This window comes from Dama dama, chromosome 7 (genome assembly GCF_033118175.1).
Source record: "Dama dama isolate Ldn47 chromosome 7, ASM3311817v1, whole genome shotgun sequence".
Classification (NCBI taxonomy): Eukaryota; Metazoa; Chordata; class Mammalia; order Artiodactyla; family Cervidae; genus Dama; species Dama dama.
The window spans coordinates 3,395,415-3,409,833 of NC_083687.1; the positions used below are offsets into that span (position 1 = coordinate 3,395,415).

The 14,419-nt window shown below is 37.0% G+C and overlaps 1 protein-coding gene across 1 annotated transcript in view; it reads right to left on the bottom strand.

Moving 5' to 3' along the window:
- The window catches only part of KHDRBS2 (KH RNA binding domain containing, signal transduction associated 2), a 640,575-nt gene that overhangs the window by 74,314 nt on the left and 551,842 nt on the right, over nt 1-14,419 (bottom strand). The window contains exon 7 of the mRNA XM_061146045.1: nt 2,619-2,701. Coding sequence (XP_061002028.1) covers nt 2,619-2,701 — 83 coding nt within the window. The remainder of the gene's footprint in view (nt 1-2,618; nt 2,702-14,419) is intronic.

Consider the following 14,419-nt stretch of genomic DNA (forward strand, 5'->3'; position numbering starts at 1 on the left):
TAGATTAATTCACCATAGGTGTGTGAGTTTATTTCTGGGCTTTCCAACTTGTTTTTTTGATCTTTATTTCTGTTTTTGTGCCAGTATCATTCTCTTTTGATGACTGTAGCTTTGTAGTATAGTCTGAAGTCAGGTAGCCTGATTTCTCCAGCTCCATATTTGTTTGGAGATTTGTTTAACTATTTGAGGTCTTCTGCATCTCCACAGAAATTTTAAGACTTTAAAAAACTCTAGTTCTGTGAAAAATGGCATTGGAAATTTGAGAGCAATTGCATTGAATTTGTAGATTTCCATAGGTAGTATAGTCATTTTGACAATATTGATTCTTCCAGTCCAAGAACATGGTATATCTTTACTCCATCCATTAGTGTAATCATTTTTTCTTTCCTCCTTTCCTACTTTCTTTCTTATAGTTTTCTTATAGTCTCTTGTAGCTTTCAGAGTAAACGTATTTTGCCTCCCAAGATAGGTTTATACCAGGATATTTTATTTATTTATTTTTTTCAGCAATTCTATTGTTTCCTTGGTTTCTTTTTCTGATCTTTGTCAGTGTGTAGAAAGGCAATAGACTTCTGTGTGTTAATTTTGCATCTTGAAACATTGATTAGCCAAATTCATTGATTAGCAGATGACACCACCCTTATGGCAGAAAACAAAGAACTAAAGAACCTCTTGATACAAGTGGTAGAGAAGAGTGAAAAAGTTGGCTTAAAACTCAACATTCTGAAAACTAAGATCATGGCATCTGGTCCCATCACTTCATGGAAAATAGGTGGGGAAACATTGCAAACAGTGACAGACTTTATTTTGGGGGGCTCCAAAATCACTGCAGATGGTGGCTGCAGCCATGAAATTAAAAGACACTTACTCCTTGGAAGAAAAGCTATGACCAACCTAGACAGTATATTAAAAAACATAGACATTACTTCACTGACAAAAGTCCATCTAGTCTAAGCTATGCTTTTTCCAGTAGTCATGTATGGATATGAGAGTTGGCCTATAAAGAAAGCTGAGCACTGAAGAATTGATGCTTTTGAACTGTGGTGTTGGAGAAGACTCTTGTGAGTCCTTTGGATTGCAAGGAGAACTAACCTGTTAATCCTAAAGGAAATCAGTCCTGAATATTCATTGGAAGGACTGATGCTGAAGTTGAAATTCCAATACCTTGGCCACCTGGTGCAAAGAACTGACTCATTTGAAAAGACCCTGATGCTGGGAAAGATTAAAGGTGGGAAGAGAAGGGGACAGCAGAGGATGAGATGACTGGATGGCATCACTGACTCAATGGACATGAGTTTGAGTAAGTTCCAGTAGTTGGTGATGGACAGGGAAGACTGGTGTGCTGAAGTCTGTGGAGTCGCAAAACGTCAGACACAACTGAATGACTGAAATGAACTGAGCTATCTGGTGGCATCTTTAGGATTTTCTATGTATAGTGTCATGTGGTATACAAACAATGACAGTTTCACCCCACCCCCCCATTTGTGTTCCCTTTATTTTCTTTTTCTCTGATTTCCAAATCTAATACTTCCAAACCTATGTTAAATAAAATTACAAGAGTGGAAATCCTTGTCTTATTACCGATCTTAGAGAAAATGCTTTCAGTTTTTCACCATTGAGTATGATGTTAGCTGTAGGTTAGTCATATATGGCCTCTCCTATGCTGAGGTATGCTACTTCTATGCCCACTTTCTGGAGAGTTATTATCATAACTGAGTGTTGAATTTTGTAAAAAGCTTTTTCTGTATCCATTGAAATGATCATATAGTATATATTCTTCAACTTGTTGATGTGGTATATCACACATTGATTTACTGATATTGAAAAATCCTTGCATCCCTGGGATAAATACCACATGATCATGGTGTATGATGCTTTAATGGAACTTGCTAGTATTTTGTACAGGATTTTTCCATCTATTTTCATCAGTGATATTGGCCAGTAATGTCCTTTTTTTGTGGTATCTTTGTCTGGTATTGGTATCAGGGTACTAGTGGCCTCCTAGAATGAGTTTGGGAGTTTTCCTTTCTCTGAGACTTTTGGAATGATTTCAGAAGGACAGGTGTTAGTTCTCTTCTAAATCTTTTTTAGAGTTTGTTTGTGAAGCTATCCGGTCTTAGACTTTTGTTTGTTGGAAATTTTAAAATCAGTTAAAAGAAATAAATTCTTGATTCCATAAGATGTTTTAAGAATTTTTCTCTTTTCAGAGCACCAATATTTTCCTATCTTTTGTCTTAAAAATCAAAATTAAATTTCTGGCAATATAGTCCCACGAAACAAGAGATTTGTTTTTATTATTGTCTTATTAATTCCTAAAAAAAAAAAAAAAACTATAACACTACCAGTATTTTTAAATACAAACTCACATAATGAGTTGATTAGTTATGGTAATCACCTAGTCTTAAAATTGCACACTACTATTTCATTATTACCAATTGCAAGATCATTATCTTTTATTTCTCACAGTCTAGTAAGCAATTTGATAATTCAGAAGGACAATAAATTAAAGCCACTGCTAGAAACTTTCACAAAATGTAACTAATATTCAGATATAAGAAACAAAATAGCAAGATTAGAAATCATCCCAAGAAGGATGCTTTAGACAACGTATACCTTACCTTTGTGCTTGGATGGCATAGCTATTGTCATAAGCCTCATAGGTCTCATCATCATATTCACCCCCATAGCCATCATCATAACCCTGAGGCAAAAATGGTAGAAAGATATATTAGCAAACAGTTTGAGTAACTGATTAAACTGCTTTTCACTAATGAGACCTTAACTTAGTTTTTATGTTTGTTTAGTCACTTTACATCATATTTTACTAGACAAACAATTTGTATGCAATGTTGAGTAATATTTCTTGGTCCAAATTTTAATATATAATAATCAAACTCAGCATATCATTGAAGCAGCGATGCCTAATATAGGATTTATTTAGAATTTTTATTGAGACAAATGAAAAAAATCATAATATTTTGTTAAACGTTATGAGAGAATATGAATAGTTATGATAACCTAATGGTGACATAATCTATCTGTTACAATGCTACTGGAATTTATTTCTTCCCCCAATAATAGTTAGCACTGAATCTGAAATCTGAATTCTTCAACTTTTAGTAAAGAAGGTATAGAAATTATTGTTTAAAAAAAAAGAAAGGAGAAAAGGAAAGAATGTATAATGTATACAAAGTATACACTCCAGTTGTACATTGTTCTTTTAGTGATTTAGTTTTGTTTTCCTTTGTGGTCATTGACTATATTTTAAACTCTTGCCATCCATCTCGATTACTCTCAACTTCTAAGAAAACCTTATTTTTTCTTCTCTGGATCTTTGTGGTACAACACTTTCTTTAGAATGTACTTCCATCCCACCCTACGAATTCTATAACTCTGTTTCAGTCTGGAGGCTTGCAAATCTCTCCTTATTGTGCTCAGAAATTTAAACCAAAATATGTGCATCTTTCCACATTAATTTTGACTAAGATTTTTGAGTTCATTTAATCTGAAAGCCAGTTTAATCAAGACCTGGTTTCCCCTTCAATCAGTCTATCCCATCAGGAAGCTTCCATAAGCTTCTTACCCTTCTCCATCAGAGGGCAGACAAACTGAAAATCATAACCACAGAAAACTAACCAATCTGATCACATGGACCACAGCCTTGTCTAACTCACTGAAACTATGAGCCATGCTGTGTAAGGCCACCCAAGATGAATGGGTCACAGTGGAGAGTTCTGACAATATGTGGTCCACCAGAGACTGGAATGGCAAACCACTTCAGTATTCTTGCGTTGAGAACCCCATGAACAGGATGAAAAGGCAAAAAGATAGGACAGTGAAAGATGAACTCCCCAGGTTGGTAGGTGCCCAACATGCTACTGGAGATCAGTTGAGTCATAGCTCAAGAAAGAATGAACAGACAGAGCCAAAGCATAAACAACACCAAGTTGTGGACATGACTGGTGATGGAAGTAAAGTCCGATGCTGTAAAGAGCAATATTGCATAGGAACCTGGAATGTTAGGTCCATGAATCAAGTCAAATTGGAAGTGATCAAACAGGAGAATGCAAGAGTGAATATTGACATTTTAGGGATCAGTGAACTAAAATTGACTGGAATGAGTGAATTAAACTCAGATGGCCATTATATCTACTACTGTGGGCAAGAATCCTTTAGAAGAAATGGAATAGCCATCAAAGTCAATAAGAGTCCAAAATGTAGTACTTGGGTGCAGTCTCAAAAATGATACAATGATCTCTGTTCGTTTACAAGGCAAACCATTCAGTATCACGGTAATCCAAGTCTATGCCCCAACCAGCAATGCTGAAGAAGCTGAAGTAGAACAGTTCTATGAAGACCTACAAGATCTTCTAGAACTAACATGAAAAAAGATGTCCTCTACATGATACAGGACTGGAACATAAAAGAAAAAAGTCAAGAAATACCTGGAGTAACAGGCAAATTTGGCAATCGACTACAGAATAAATCAGGGCAAAGGCTAATAGAGTTTTGCCAAGGGAACACACTGGTCATAGCAAACACCCTCTTCCAAAAACAAAAGAGAAGACTCTACACATGGACATCACCTGATGGCCAACACTGAAATCAGATCGATTATATTCCTTGCATCCAAAGATGGAGAAGCTCTATACAGTCAGCAAAAACAAGACTGGGAGCTGACTGTGGCTCAGATCATGAACTTATTATTGCCAAATTCAACTTAAATTGAAGAAAGTAGGGAAAACCACTAGACCCTTCAGGTATGACCTAAATCAAATCCCTTATTATTATACAGTGGAAGTGACAAATAGATTCAAGGGATTAGATCTAATAGACAGAGTGCCTGAAGAACTATGGATGGAGGTTTGTGACATTGTACAGGAGATCATCCCCAAGAACAAGAAGTGCAAAAAGGCAAAATGGTTGCCTGAGGAGGACTTAAAAATAGCTATGAAAAGAAGAGAAGCAAACAGCAAAGGAGAAAAGGAAAGATATACCCATTTGAATGCAGAGTTCTAAAGAATAGCAAGGAGAAATAAGAAAGGCTTCCTCAGTGATCAATGCAAAGAAATAGAGGAAAACAATAAAATGGGAAAGACTAGAGATCTCTTCAAGAAAATTAGAGATATCAAGGGAACATTTCATGCAAAGATGGGCTCAATAAAGGACAGAAATGGTAGGGACCTAAAAGAAGCAGAAGATATTAAGAAGAGGTGGCAAGAATAAACAGAAGAACTGTACAAAAAAAGATCTTCACGACCCAGATACTCATGATGGTATGATTACTCACCTAGAGCCAGACATCCTGGAATATGAAGTCAAGTGGGCCTTAGAAAGCATCACTACGAACAAAGCTAGTGGATGTGATGGAATTCCAGTTGAGCTATTTCAAATCCTGAAAGATGGTGCTGTTAAAGTGCTGCACTCAACATGCCAGCAAATTTGGAAAACTCAGCAGTGACCGCAGGACTGGAAAAGGTCAGTTTTCATTCCAATCCCAAAGAAAGGCAATGCCAAAGAATGCTTGAACTACTGTACAATTGCACTCATCCCACATGCTAGTAAAGTAATGCTCAAAATTTTCTAAGCCAGGCTTTTGCAATACATGAACCATGAACTTCCAGATGTTCAAGCTGGTTTTAGAAAAGGCAGAGGAACCAGAGATCAAATTGCCAACATCCACTGGATCATTGAAAAAGGAAGAGAGTTCCAGAAAAACATTTATTTTTGCTTTATTGACTATGCCAAAGCCTTTGACTGTGTGGGTCACAACAGACTGTGGAAAATTCTTCAAGAGATGGGAATTCCAAACCACCTCACCTGACTCCTGAGAATTCTGTGTGCAGGTCAGGAAAAAACAGTTAGAACTTGACATGGACCAACAGACTGGTTCCAAATAGGAAAGGAGTACATCAAAGCTGTATATTGTCATCCTATTTATTTAACTTATATGCAGAGTACATCATGAAAAACGCTGGACTGGACGAAGCACAAGCTGGAGTCAAGATTTCCCAGAGAAATATCAATAACCTCAGATATGCAGATGAAACTACACTTATGGTAGAAAGTGAAGAAGTAAAGAGCCTCTTGATGAAACAGAAAGAGGAGAGTGAAAAAGTTGGCTTAAAGCTCAACACTCAGAAAACTAAGATCATGGCATCTGACCCCATCACTTCATGGCAAAAAGGTGGGGAAACAGTGGAAGCAGTGACAGACTTTATTTATTTGGCCTCCAAAATCACTGCAGATGGTAACCGAAGCCATGAAATTAAAAGACGCTCCTTGGAAGAAAAGTTATGACCAACCCAGGCAGCATATTAAAAAGCAGAGGCATTACTTTGCAAACAAAGATCCATCTAGTCAAAGCTATAGTTTTTCCAGTAGTCATGTAGGACTGTGAGAGTTGAACTATAGAGAAAGCTGAGCACCAAAGAATCGATGGTTTTGTAATGTGGTGTTGGAGAAGACTCGTGAGAGTTCCTTGGACTGCAAGGAGATCCAACCTGTCAATCCTAAAGGAAATCAGTCCTGAATATTCATTGGAAAGATTGATGCTGAAGCTGAATCTCTAATGCTTTGGCCACATGATGCGAAGAACTGACTCACTGATAAACCTTTATGCTGGGAAAGATTGAAGGTGTGAGGAGTAGGGGACGACAGAGGATGAGATGATTGGATGGCAATACGACATGAGTTTTAGTGAACTCCAGGAGTTGGTGATGGACAGGGAGGCCTGGCGTGATGCAATCCATGGGGTCGCAAAGAGTCAGACACGACTGAGTGACTGAACTGAACTGAATCTGAGAGCTACTATTTTTCATCAACAGAAGAATGTTTTAAAAACGTTATTTCTTTATTACTCCCTCATTTGATTTACTCATATATAATGATATTTTGCGATTTTTCTGAGTCTTATCTCAATTACTTCTATTTTCTTGTACTTTCCTTGTATTTTTCTGTTAATGATTTCGATTTCATCTTATTTATGCTCTGAAGTATGGACCAGTTCCTCAGTTTGATCTTTGAAGTTCCTAATTGTTTCTATTGAATTTTTAAAAAATAATGTTTGTATATAAAATATTGCATACAGATTGTTTTAAAATAGTGCCAAAGGATTTTTTTTCCCAAAAAGCAACAGCTATTTGTCTTATCCCTCTCCAACTTCCAGTTCTCATTTAGTATTTTCATCTATTGTTTTAGTAGTATTTTAGTATTTATTTTTGTGTTAAATAATATGTTTAAATTTATGCTTCTTGATTTATGAATGTTAGACATCTTTCTCTTGACTGGCTTTTCATTCTTTGCAATAGTTCTTTAGAACTTTATTAGGGACTCCACCAAACATGTCTTCCAAATATAGTTTCATCATAATTTTTCATTAAATTTTCCTTGTTACTGAGTAATAAATAATTATTAATCACAAATGAGACAAATAGTTTAGAATATTTCTACCTTATTTTCATATCTTTTTTGTTTTTCCTAAAGTTAATAATTGCTCATTCACTTTATTGTTTTCTTATTTTTCTATATGTTTAGAATTGTTTTACTTCAATTGTTCCATTAGTCACACTAATATAGCAATACTATTTCCACCTATTCCCAAGTATCAGATAATCTCTCATATCCTTCAGCACCAGATTATTGCATGGTCTAGACTGTTGAACTACTAGGCCTGAAGGCAGAGTACTTTTTCTCAACCTTCCCCACCCCTACAGTTCACGTGGAGTTCCATTTTACCACATTCTGTTTTCTGCTTGTTCTTATTTCTTCCTGAAACATCTCTTTCAGTAAACTCTAATAAGAGGTATATAGGAGAGAAATATGTATATTTTCTCTCTCTTTCTCTCCTTTTTAGCTTTACATTCCCTCCATACCTAGATTTTTTATTTTACTTTTCTTGGGATGAAAAATTTTAATTATACAGAAAAGTTAAATAATAGTACAATGAACTCATCTACTCTTCATCTAGATATGTCAATTTTGTCCCATCTGTATTATCTCTATATGCTAAACCATTCACAAGTCTACTCCAGGAATATGACATTTCATCATTAAATATCTCACCCTCCAACTCCTGAGTATATTACCCTACCTAGATACAGTACTATTACTCCCTCAAAATAGTTCACAATAATTTAATAATACCATTAACTGTGATGTCTGTAGTTAAAATTCTGTTATTGTCAAAAACAGGGCTTTCTTTTACAGGTTTCTTTTTTTCCTTTTTAATTAATTTTTGAGGGATAATTGTTTTACATAATTTTGGTGTTTTCTGTCAAACCTCAACATGAATCAGCCATAGGTATACATATAGCCCCTCCCTTTTGAAGTTCCCTCCCATTTCCCACCAACACACCCCTCTAAGTTTATACAGAGCCCCTGTTTGAGTTTCCTGAGCCACACAGCAAATTCTCCTTGGCTATCTATTTTTCATATGGTCATGTAAGTTTCTGTGTTACTCTTTCCATACATCTCACCCTCTCCTCCCCTCTCCCCATGTCCATAAGTCTATTCTCTATGTCAGTTTCTCCATTGCTGCCCTGTAAATAAAGTCTTCAGTACCATCTTTCTAGATTCCATATACGTACATTAGAATACAATATTTATCTTTCTTTATGACTCACCTCATTCTGTATAATAGGTTCTAGGTTCATCCACCTGATCAGAACTGACTCAAATGTGTTTGTTTTTATGGCTGAGTAGTATTCTATTATGTATATGTATCACAACTTATTTACCCATTCATCTGTTGATGGACATCTAGGCTGCTTCCATATTCTAGCTATTGTAAATAATCTCACTCCTAGGCATATACCCTGAGGAAACCAAAATTGAAAGACACAGGTATCTCATTGCTCACTTCAGCACTATTTACAATAGCTAGAACATGGAAGCAACATTTTACAGGTATTTTTAAAAGATCAAAATCCAATCAAAATTCATGAATAGTATTTAGTCACTGTATCTGTTTAGTTTTTTTGGAACTAGCATAGTCTCCAGCCTTTTATTATTTTCTGTAGCATTAATTTTTGAGTAGTCTGGACAAGTTGTTTTTCAGACTGTCCAACATTCTTAATTTGCCTGGTTAGTCTCATAATTATATTCCAACTGGATATTTTTGAAAGAATACTTCATATGTGATATTGTGTTGAACATTTACAAAATTTAAAATTCTAGATTTAAAGTTGGCTGATTGGCTGAGTATAAACTTATACTGGGAGTTTTGGCTGAGAATAAATCTTATACTGGGAGAAGCCTGGGACTTCTCTGGAGGTCCAGTAGCTAAGATTTTGTGCTCCTAATGTGTGGAACATGGGTTCAATTCCTGGTTGGGGAAGATCCTGCAAGACATGTCACATGAGAAAAAAAAATGTTTAAGCTGAAAATTATTTTCAGTAAAAATTTCCAGTGCTTTGATTCAATGTATTCTATAATTATATACATATGATGTTGGGAATTCCTGCTACTTGTATATTACCTAGTTTCATTTTTTCTCATTTCATTTTTTCCCCTTTCTAGATGCTTTTACAACTTTTCTCTAGTGTTCTGAAATTTTCCAATTCTGTGCTCATATGTTCATTTCCTTTCACTCCTTGTGCTGGTTACTTAATAAGTTCTTTCCATCTGGAAGCTTATGCTCTCCAGTTCTGGGAAGTGTTTCATTTTTGTTTTCAATTTCTTGATCTCCTACTAGTGAAATGTTGGATCTTCTGGATTGGTGTGTTAATTTTATCTTTGTATCCTATGTGAAACCTCTTACTCTTTTTGTTTTCCCAAAGGAAGATTTCTCTAAGTTCATTTTCCCACCATTCTATAAAATATCCACATGAATACTCTGATAACTACTAGGTTGTGGAGAGAAGATTTCCTTGTGTTAGCATCTTATCCTCATCTCTCCTCTGGTAGCTTAAGAATTTACATCACAGTTAGAATTTCTCAGTGCAGCAATGGGCAGTGCCTGGTCCCAGCTCTTTATTCTGGTATCCACCTGGGTCTGTAACTGGGAGATGAATTTGCCACAGGTGTCTATTTTCCAGCATCTGAGCTATTGTTCCTCTGCCAAGCTTCTAAAAATTTAGCTTCAGTAATCTTCATGTCCTACTCATGACTCAAGAGCTCAAGCATCCCACCGGAGGCAAGCAAGTTTTGTTTCATCTTGTTCATTTGTGTATATGTGTGTGTCCTACAGCAAATGGCTAGAATAACTATGGAGGGGCAGGTGCATGTCTTTGGGTCCTCCAGTCTCCTGAATTCCCTTCCCTTGTCCTATTTCCATCTATTAAAATGCTACTGACTTCAAAAGGCCAATTAAATTACATAATTTCAAGAGATTTTCCTACTCCTGCCAAGCATATGGTAACCCTCCGTGCATGCTAAGTCGCTTCAGTCATGTCAGATTCTTTGTGACGCTATGAACTGTAGCCTGCCAGTCTCCTCTGTCCATGGAGTTCTCCAGGCTAGAATACGAGTGGGTTTTTGTGCCCTCCTCCAATGATCTTTCCCATGCAAGGATCGAACCCACATCTCCTATAGTTTCTTTAGTGCAAGCAGATTCCTTACCACTGAGCACAGTAAATCTCTACCCTTTGAATTTTAATAGCCCATTGTTTTCTTCTCGCGACTACCCTGAATATCTAAACATATACCATATTTATTTTTCTATAATTTTCTCTTTTTCAGAATTTAAATTCCTGAAAAGCACGTTAATCACTTTTTTGTTGCCTTGTGGTGCTTATCATAGTCTCTTCCACAGAGTGTTTGTGCGGAGAGAGAAATTAGCCAAGATGGTTTGTCCAGGCTCTCTTGTCCCACATTGGTAAACGATGACTATGTAACAGCTGAGATCATCTGTAGCACTGCGCAGGCACATCAGGAGGCACTCACTTGGTCACGAGGTACTTTGGGCTGTAGGGATATATCAGCTCACCGAGAAAGTGGTGGCATTTACTGCTGCATCACAGTTGGGTCATCTGCGAGAGGAGATAATATAGCGTGTCTACTGCTACGGCTGCTGCACCAGCCAGCAGCGAATAATGTTATGGCTACTGTGCCAGGCAGGAGAGAATAAATGTGCTTGTAGTTCCTACGGCTTCTCTAGTCTCCTCCCAGCCCCTTAGCTCAAGTGTTGCCTAGCCCAGGTTAAACGAACAGTGTGGACACTGCGAAGAGTGAGACAACTGTGTGGTGCTGTGAACAGGATCAGAAATACGGTATTCATTCAAGAAATATGCATTGAGTTGCTAAGTTAACACAAAGAAGACTATTCTCATCCACTGTAGATCTATACTGACTCATATCACTCACTACTAATAGGGAAATATTACAAATGAAGAGCAGAAAGTAGTACTATCTCTATTTCTGAAGAATAGCTTTATCATTTGGCCTTAGGATGACTATTACATTTTTTACCTTAATTATATTTGCACTCTTTAAAAGACTTAACACATAAAATCCACAGAATAGATAGAGATCTTTCCTGGCAACCCACAATTTCCTAAAGCACATAGAGCAGTCATCTGTAAATACGTGTATGTTTCTACAAGAAAGATACATATACTTAATATGTTTTTGTTTTGTAACAACTGATGTAAATGTTTCCATGATTTTCTTACGACAGGAAAAATGTGGATCATGCAGGTGATGTTCTAAGATAAATCACTAATATAGGTAAGCTTTCAAAAGGGCCTCAGTATCTGCAGGAGATTCAAATTAAATAAAGCAAGAGAGTTCCAGAAAAATATCTACTCCTTTATTGTTTATGCCATAGCCTTTGACCATGTTCAGTTCAGTTCAGTCACTCAGTTGTGTCCGACTCTTTACGACCCCAAGGGCTGCAGCATGCCAGGCCTCCCTGTTGACCACCAACTCCCAGAGTTTACTCAAACTCTTGTCTATTGAGTCGGTGATGCCATCCAACCATCTCATCCTCTGTTGTCCCCTTCTCCTCCCACCATCCATCTTTCCCAGCATGAGGGTCTTTTCAAATGAGTGAGCTCTTCACATCAGGTAGCCAAGGTATTGGAGTTTCAGCTTCAACATCAGTCCTTCCAACGAATATTCAGGCCTCATTTCCTTTAGGATGAACTGGTTGGAATTCCTTGCAGTAGAAGGGACTCTCAAGAGTCCTTTGACTGTGTGGAGTGTGTGGATCAGAACAAACTGTGGAAAATTCTCAAAGAGACAGGAATACCAGACCACCTGACTTGCCTCCTGAGAAATCTGTATGCAGGTCAGGAAGCAACAGTTAGAACTTGACATGAGAATCAGACTGGTTCCAAATCGGGAAAGGAGTACATCAAGGCTGTATATTGTCACCCTACTTATTTAACTTATATGCAGAGTACATCATGAGAAATGCTGGGCTGGATGGAGCACAAGCTGGAATCAAGATTGTCAGGAGAAATATCAATAACCTCAGATATGCAGATAACACCACCCTTATGGCAGAAAGTGAAGAAGAACTAAAGAGCCTCTTGATGAAAGTAAAAGATGAGAGTGAACAATTTGGCTTAAAACTCAACATTCAGAAAACTAAGACCATGGCATCTCATCCCATCACTTCATGGCAAATAGATGGGGAAACAATGGAAACAGTGAAAGACTTTATTTTGGGGGGCTCCAAAATTGCAGATGGTGACTGCAGCCATGAAATTAAAAGATGCTTGCTCCTTGGAAGAAAAGTTATGACCAACCTAGCCAGCATATTAAAAGGTAGAGACATTAATTTGCCAACAAAGATCCATCTAGTCAAATCTGTAGTTTTTCCAGTAGTCGGGTATGGATGTGAGAGTTGGACTAAAGAGAAAGCTGAGCCCAGAAGAACTGATGCTTTTGAACTGTGGTGTTGGAGAAGACTCTTGAGAGTCACTTGGACAGCAAGGAGATACAACCAGTCCATCCTACAGGAAAGACGTCCTTAATATTCATTGGAAGGATTGATGCTGAAGCTGAAACCCCAATACTTTGGCCACCGGATGTCAAGAACTGATTCATTTGAAAAGACCCTGATGCTGGGAAAGATTGAAGGCAGGAGGAGATGGGGATGACAGAGGATGAGATGGTTGGATGGCATCGCCAACTCAATGGACATGAGTTTGAGTAAGCTCTGGGAGCTGATAATGGACAGGGAAGCCTGGTGTGCTGCAGTCCATGGGGTCATAAAGATTCTGACATGACTTATTCACTGAACTGAACTGAATGGACAGCTGAAGCAATGTATGAGATACAAAATTTTAAATATATTTGTGTAGGATAAAAGATAAATATACATTAATATAAATAGAAATCTATTATATCTAAAATATTAATGACATCATTCAAGATGTTCCTATTCTTATTTTCTGCAGTTTATAAAATATTCTCAGGAAAGTGTTAATATGTCTCACCATGATTTTGTATCTTTTTCTTTTCCCTTATATTTCTTCTGATTTTTGCTTTATGTATCTTTGTTTCTTTTTTTGGTGTCTAATGGTTTATGATGTCTGTTTTATTTGTGATTGTACTTTTTATCATTAAAAATATTCATCTTTGTTTCATTTAAAAATATGGATGCTATTACAGGTGAGTGAAAATTAAGCACGTAATTTGAGAGAGAAATGAAATTTCTACCAAAGAAAAATAACTTTCTTGGAGAAAATAAAAATCTTCAACCTTCATTGTCATACAATTTGTTTGTAATCAACTGTTTCCTGTCACTCATTTCCTGTTTATTCCCACACCTGGCTTTTTCTCTTATAGCGTTTTGCTCCTCCTTCTTTAATCCGCTATGTTTTTATTCATTTCTAAGCTCAGCATATGCATCATCATTTATTAGAAAGTAAATCTCTGACCATTCTGGTTGTGGTCAAGGACACACGCCTGCGGCACTGTAATGTACATATGCCACACTCCCCCGAAAGCCGAGAGTTCCTCTAAACCTTTTGCATCTAGGATGTAGCAAGAGCTCATTATACACTTTTTGAAGGAAGAAAAAACAGGAAAACAAAAGAAGAAAAGACAAAATGACCATCTCTGTCCTCAAACTTCTGTTTTATGTTCTAAAAACATATATTTTCTCAATAGTTTTATGCAAGTGAATTTGATTTAAAAAGCTTATTTTCTTACCAAAAGGAAGTCACATAACTATTACAGCTGTGGCTATTACTGAATATATATACATAAATATTTTTCACATACATCTGCTTTTGCTCTTCTATTTTTTCTTTTCTCTCTCTCTCTCTTTAACCCTCTTTACACCCCCTTCTTTTCTCTTTCCCATCCATGCTCTTTTTTCCTCTTTTTTCTTCTCTCTTTTTTCCTTCAGTCAGTTTGGTTCAGTTCAGTCGCTCAGTTGTGTCTGACTCTTTGCGACCCCATGAACCGCAGCAGGCCAGGCCTCCCTGTCCATCACCAACTCCTGGAGTCCACCCAAACCCATGTC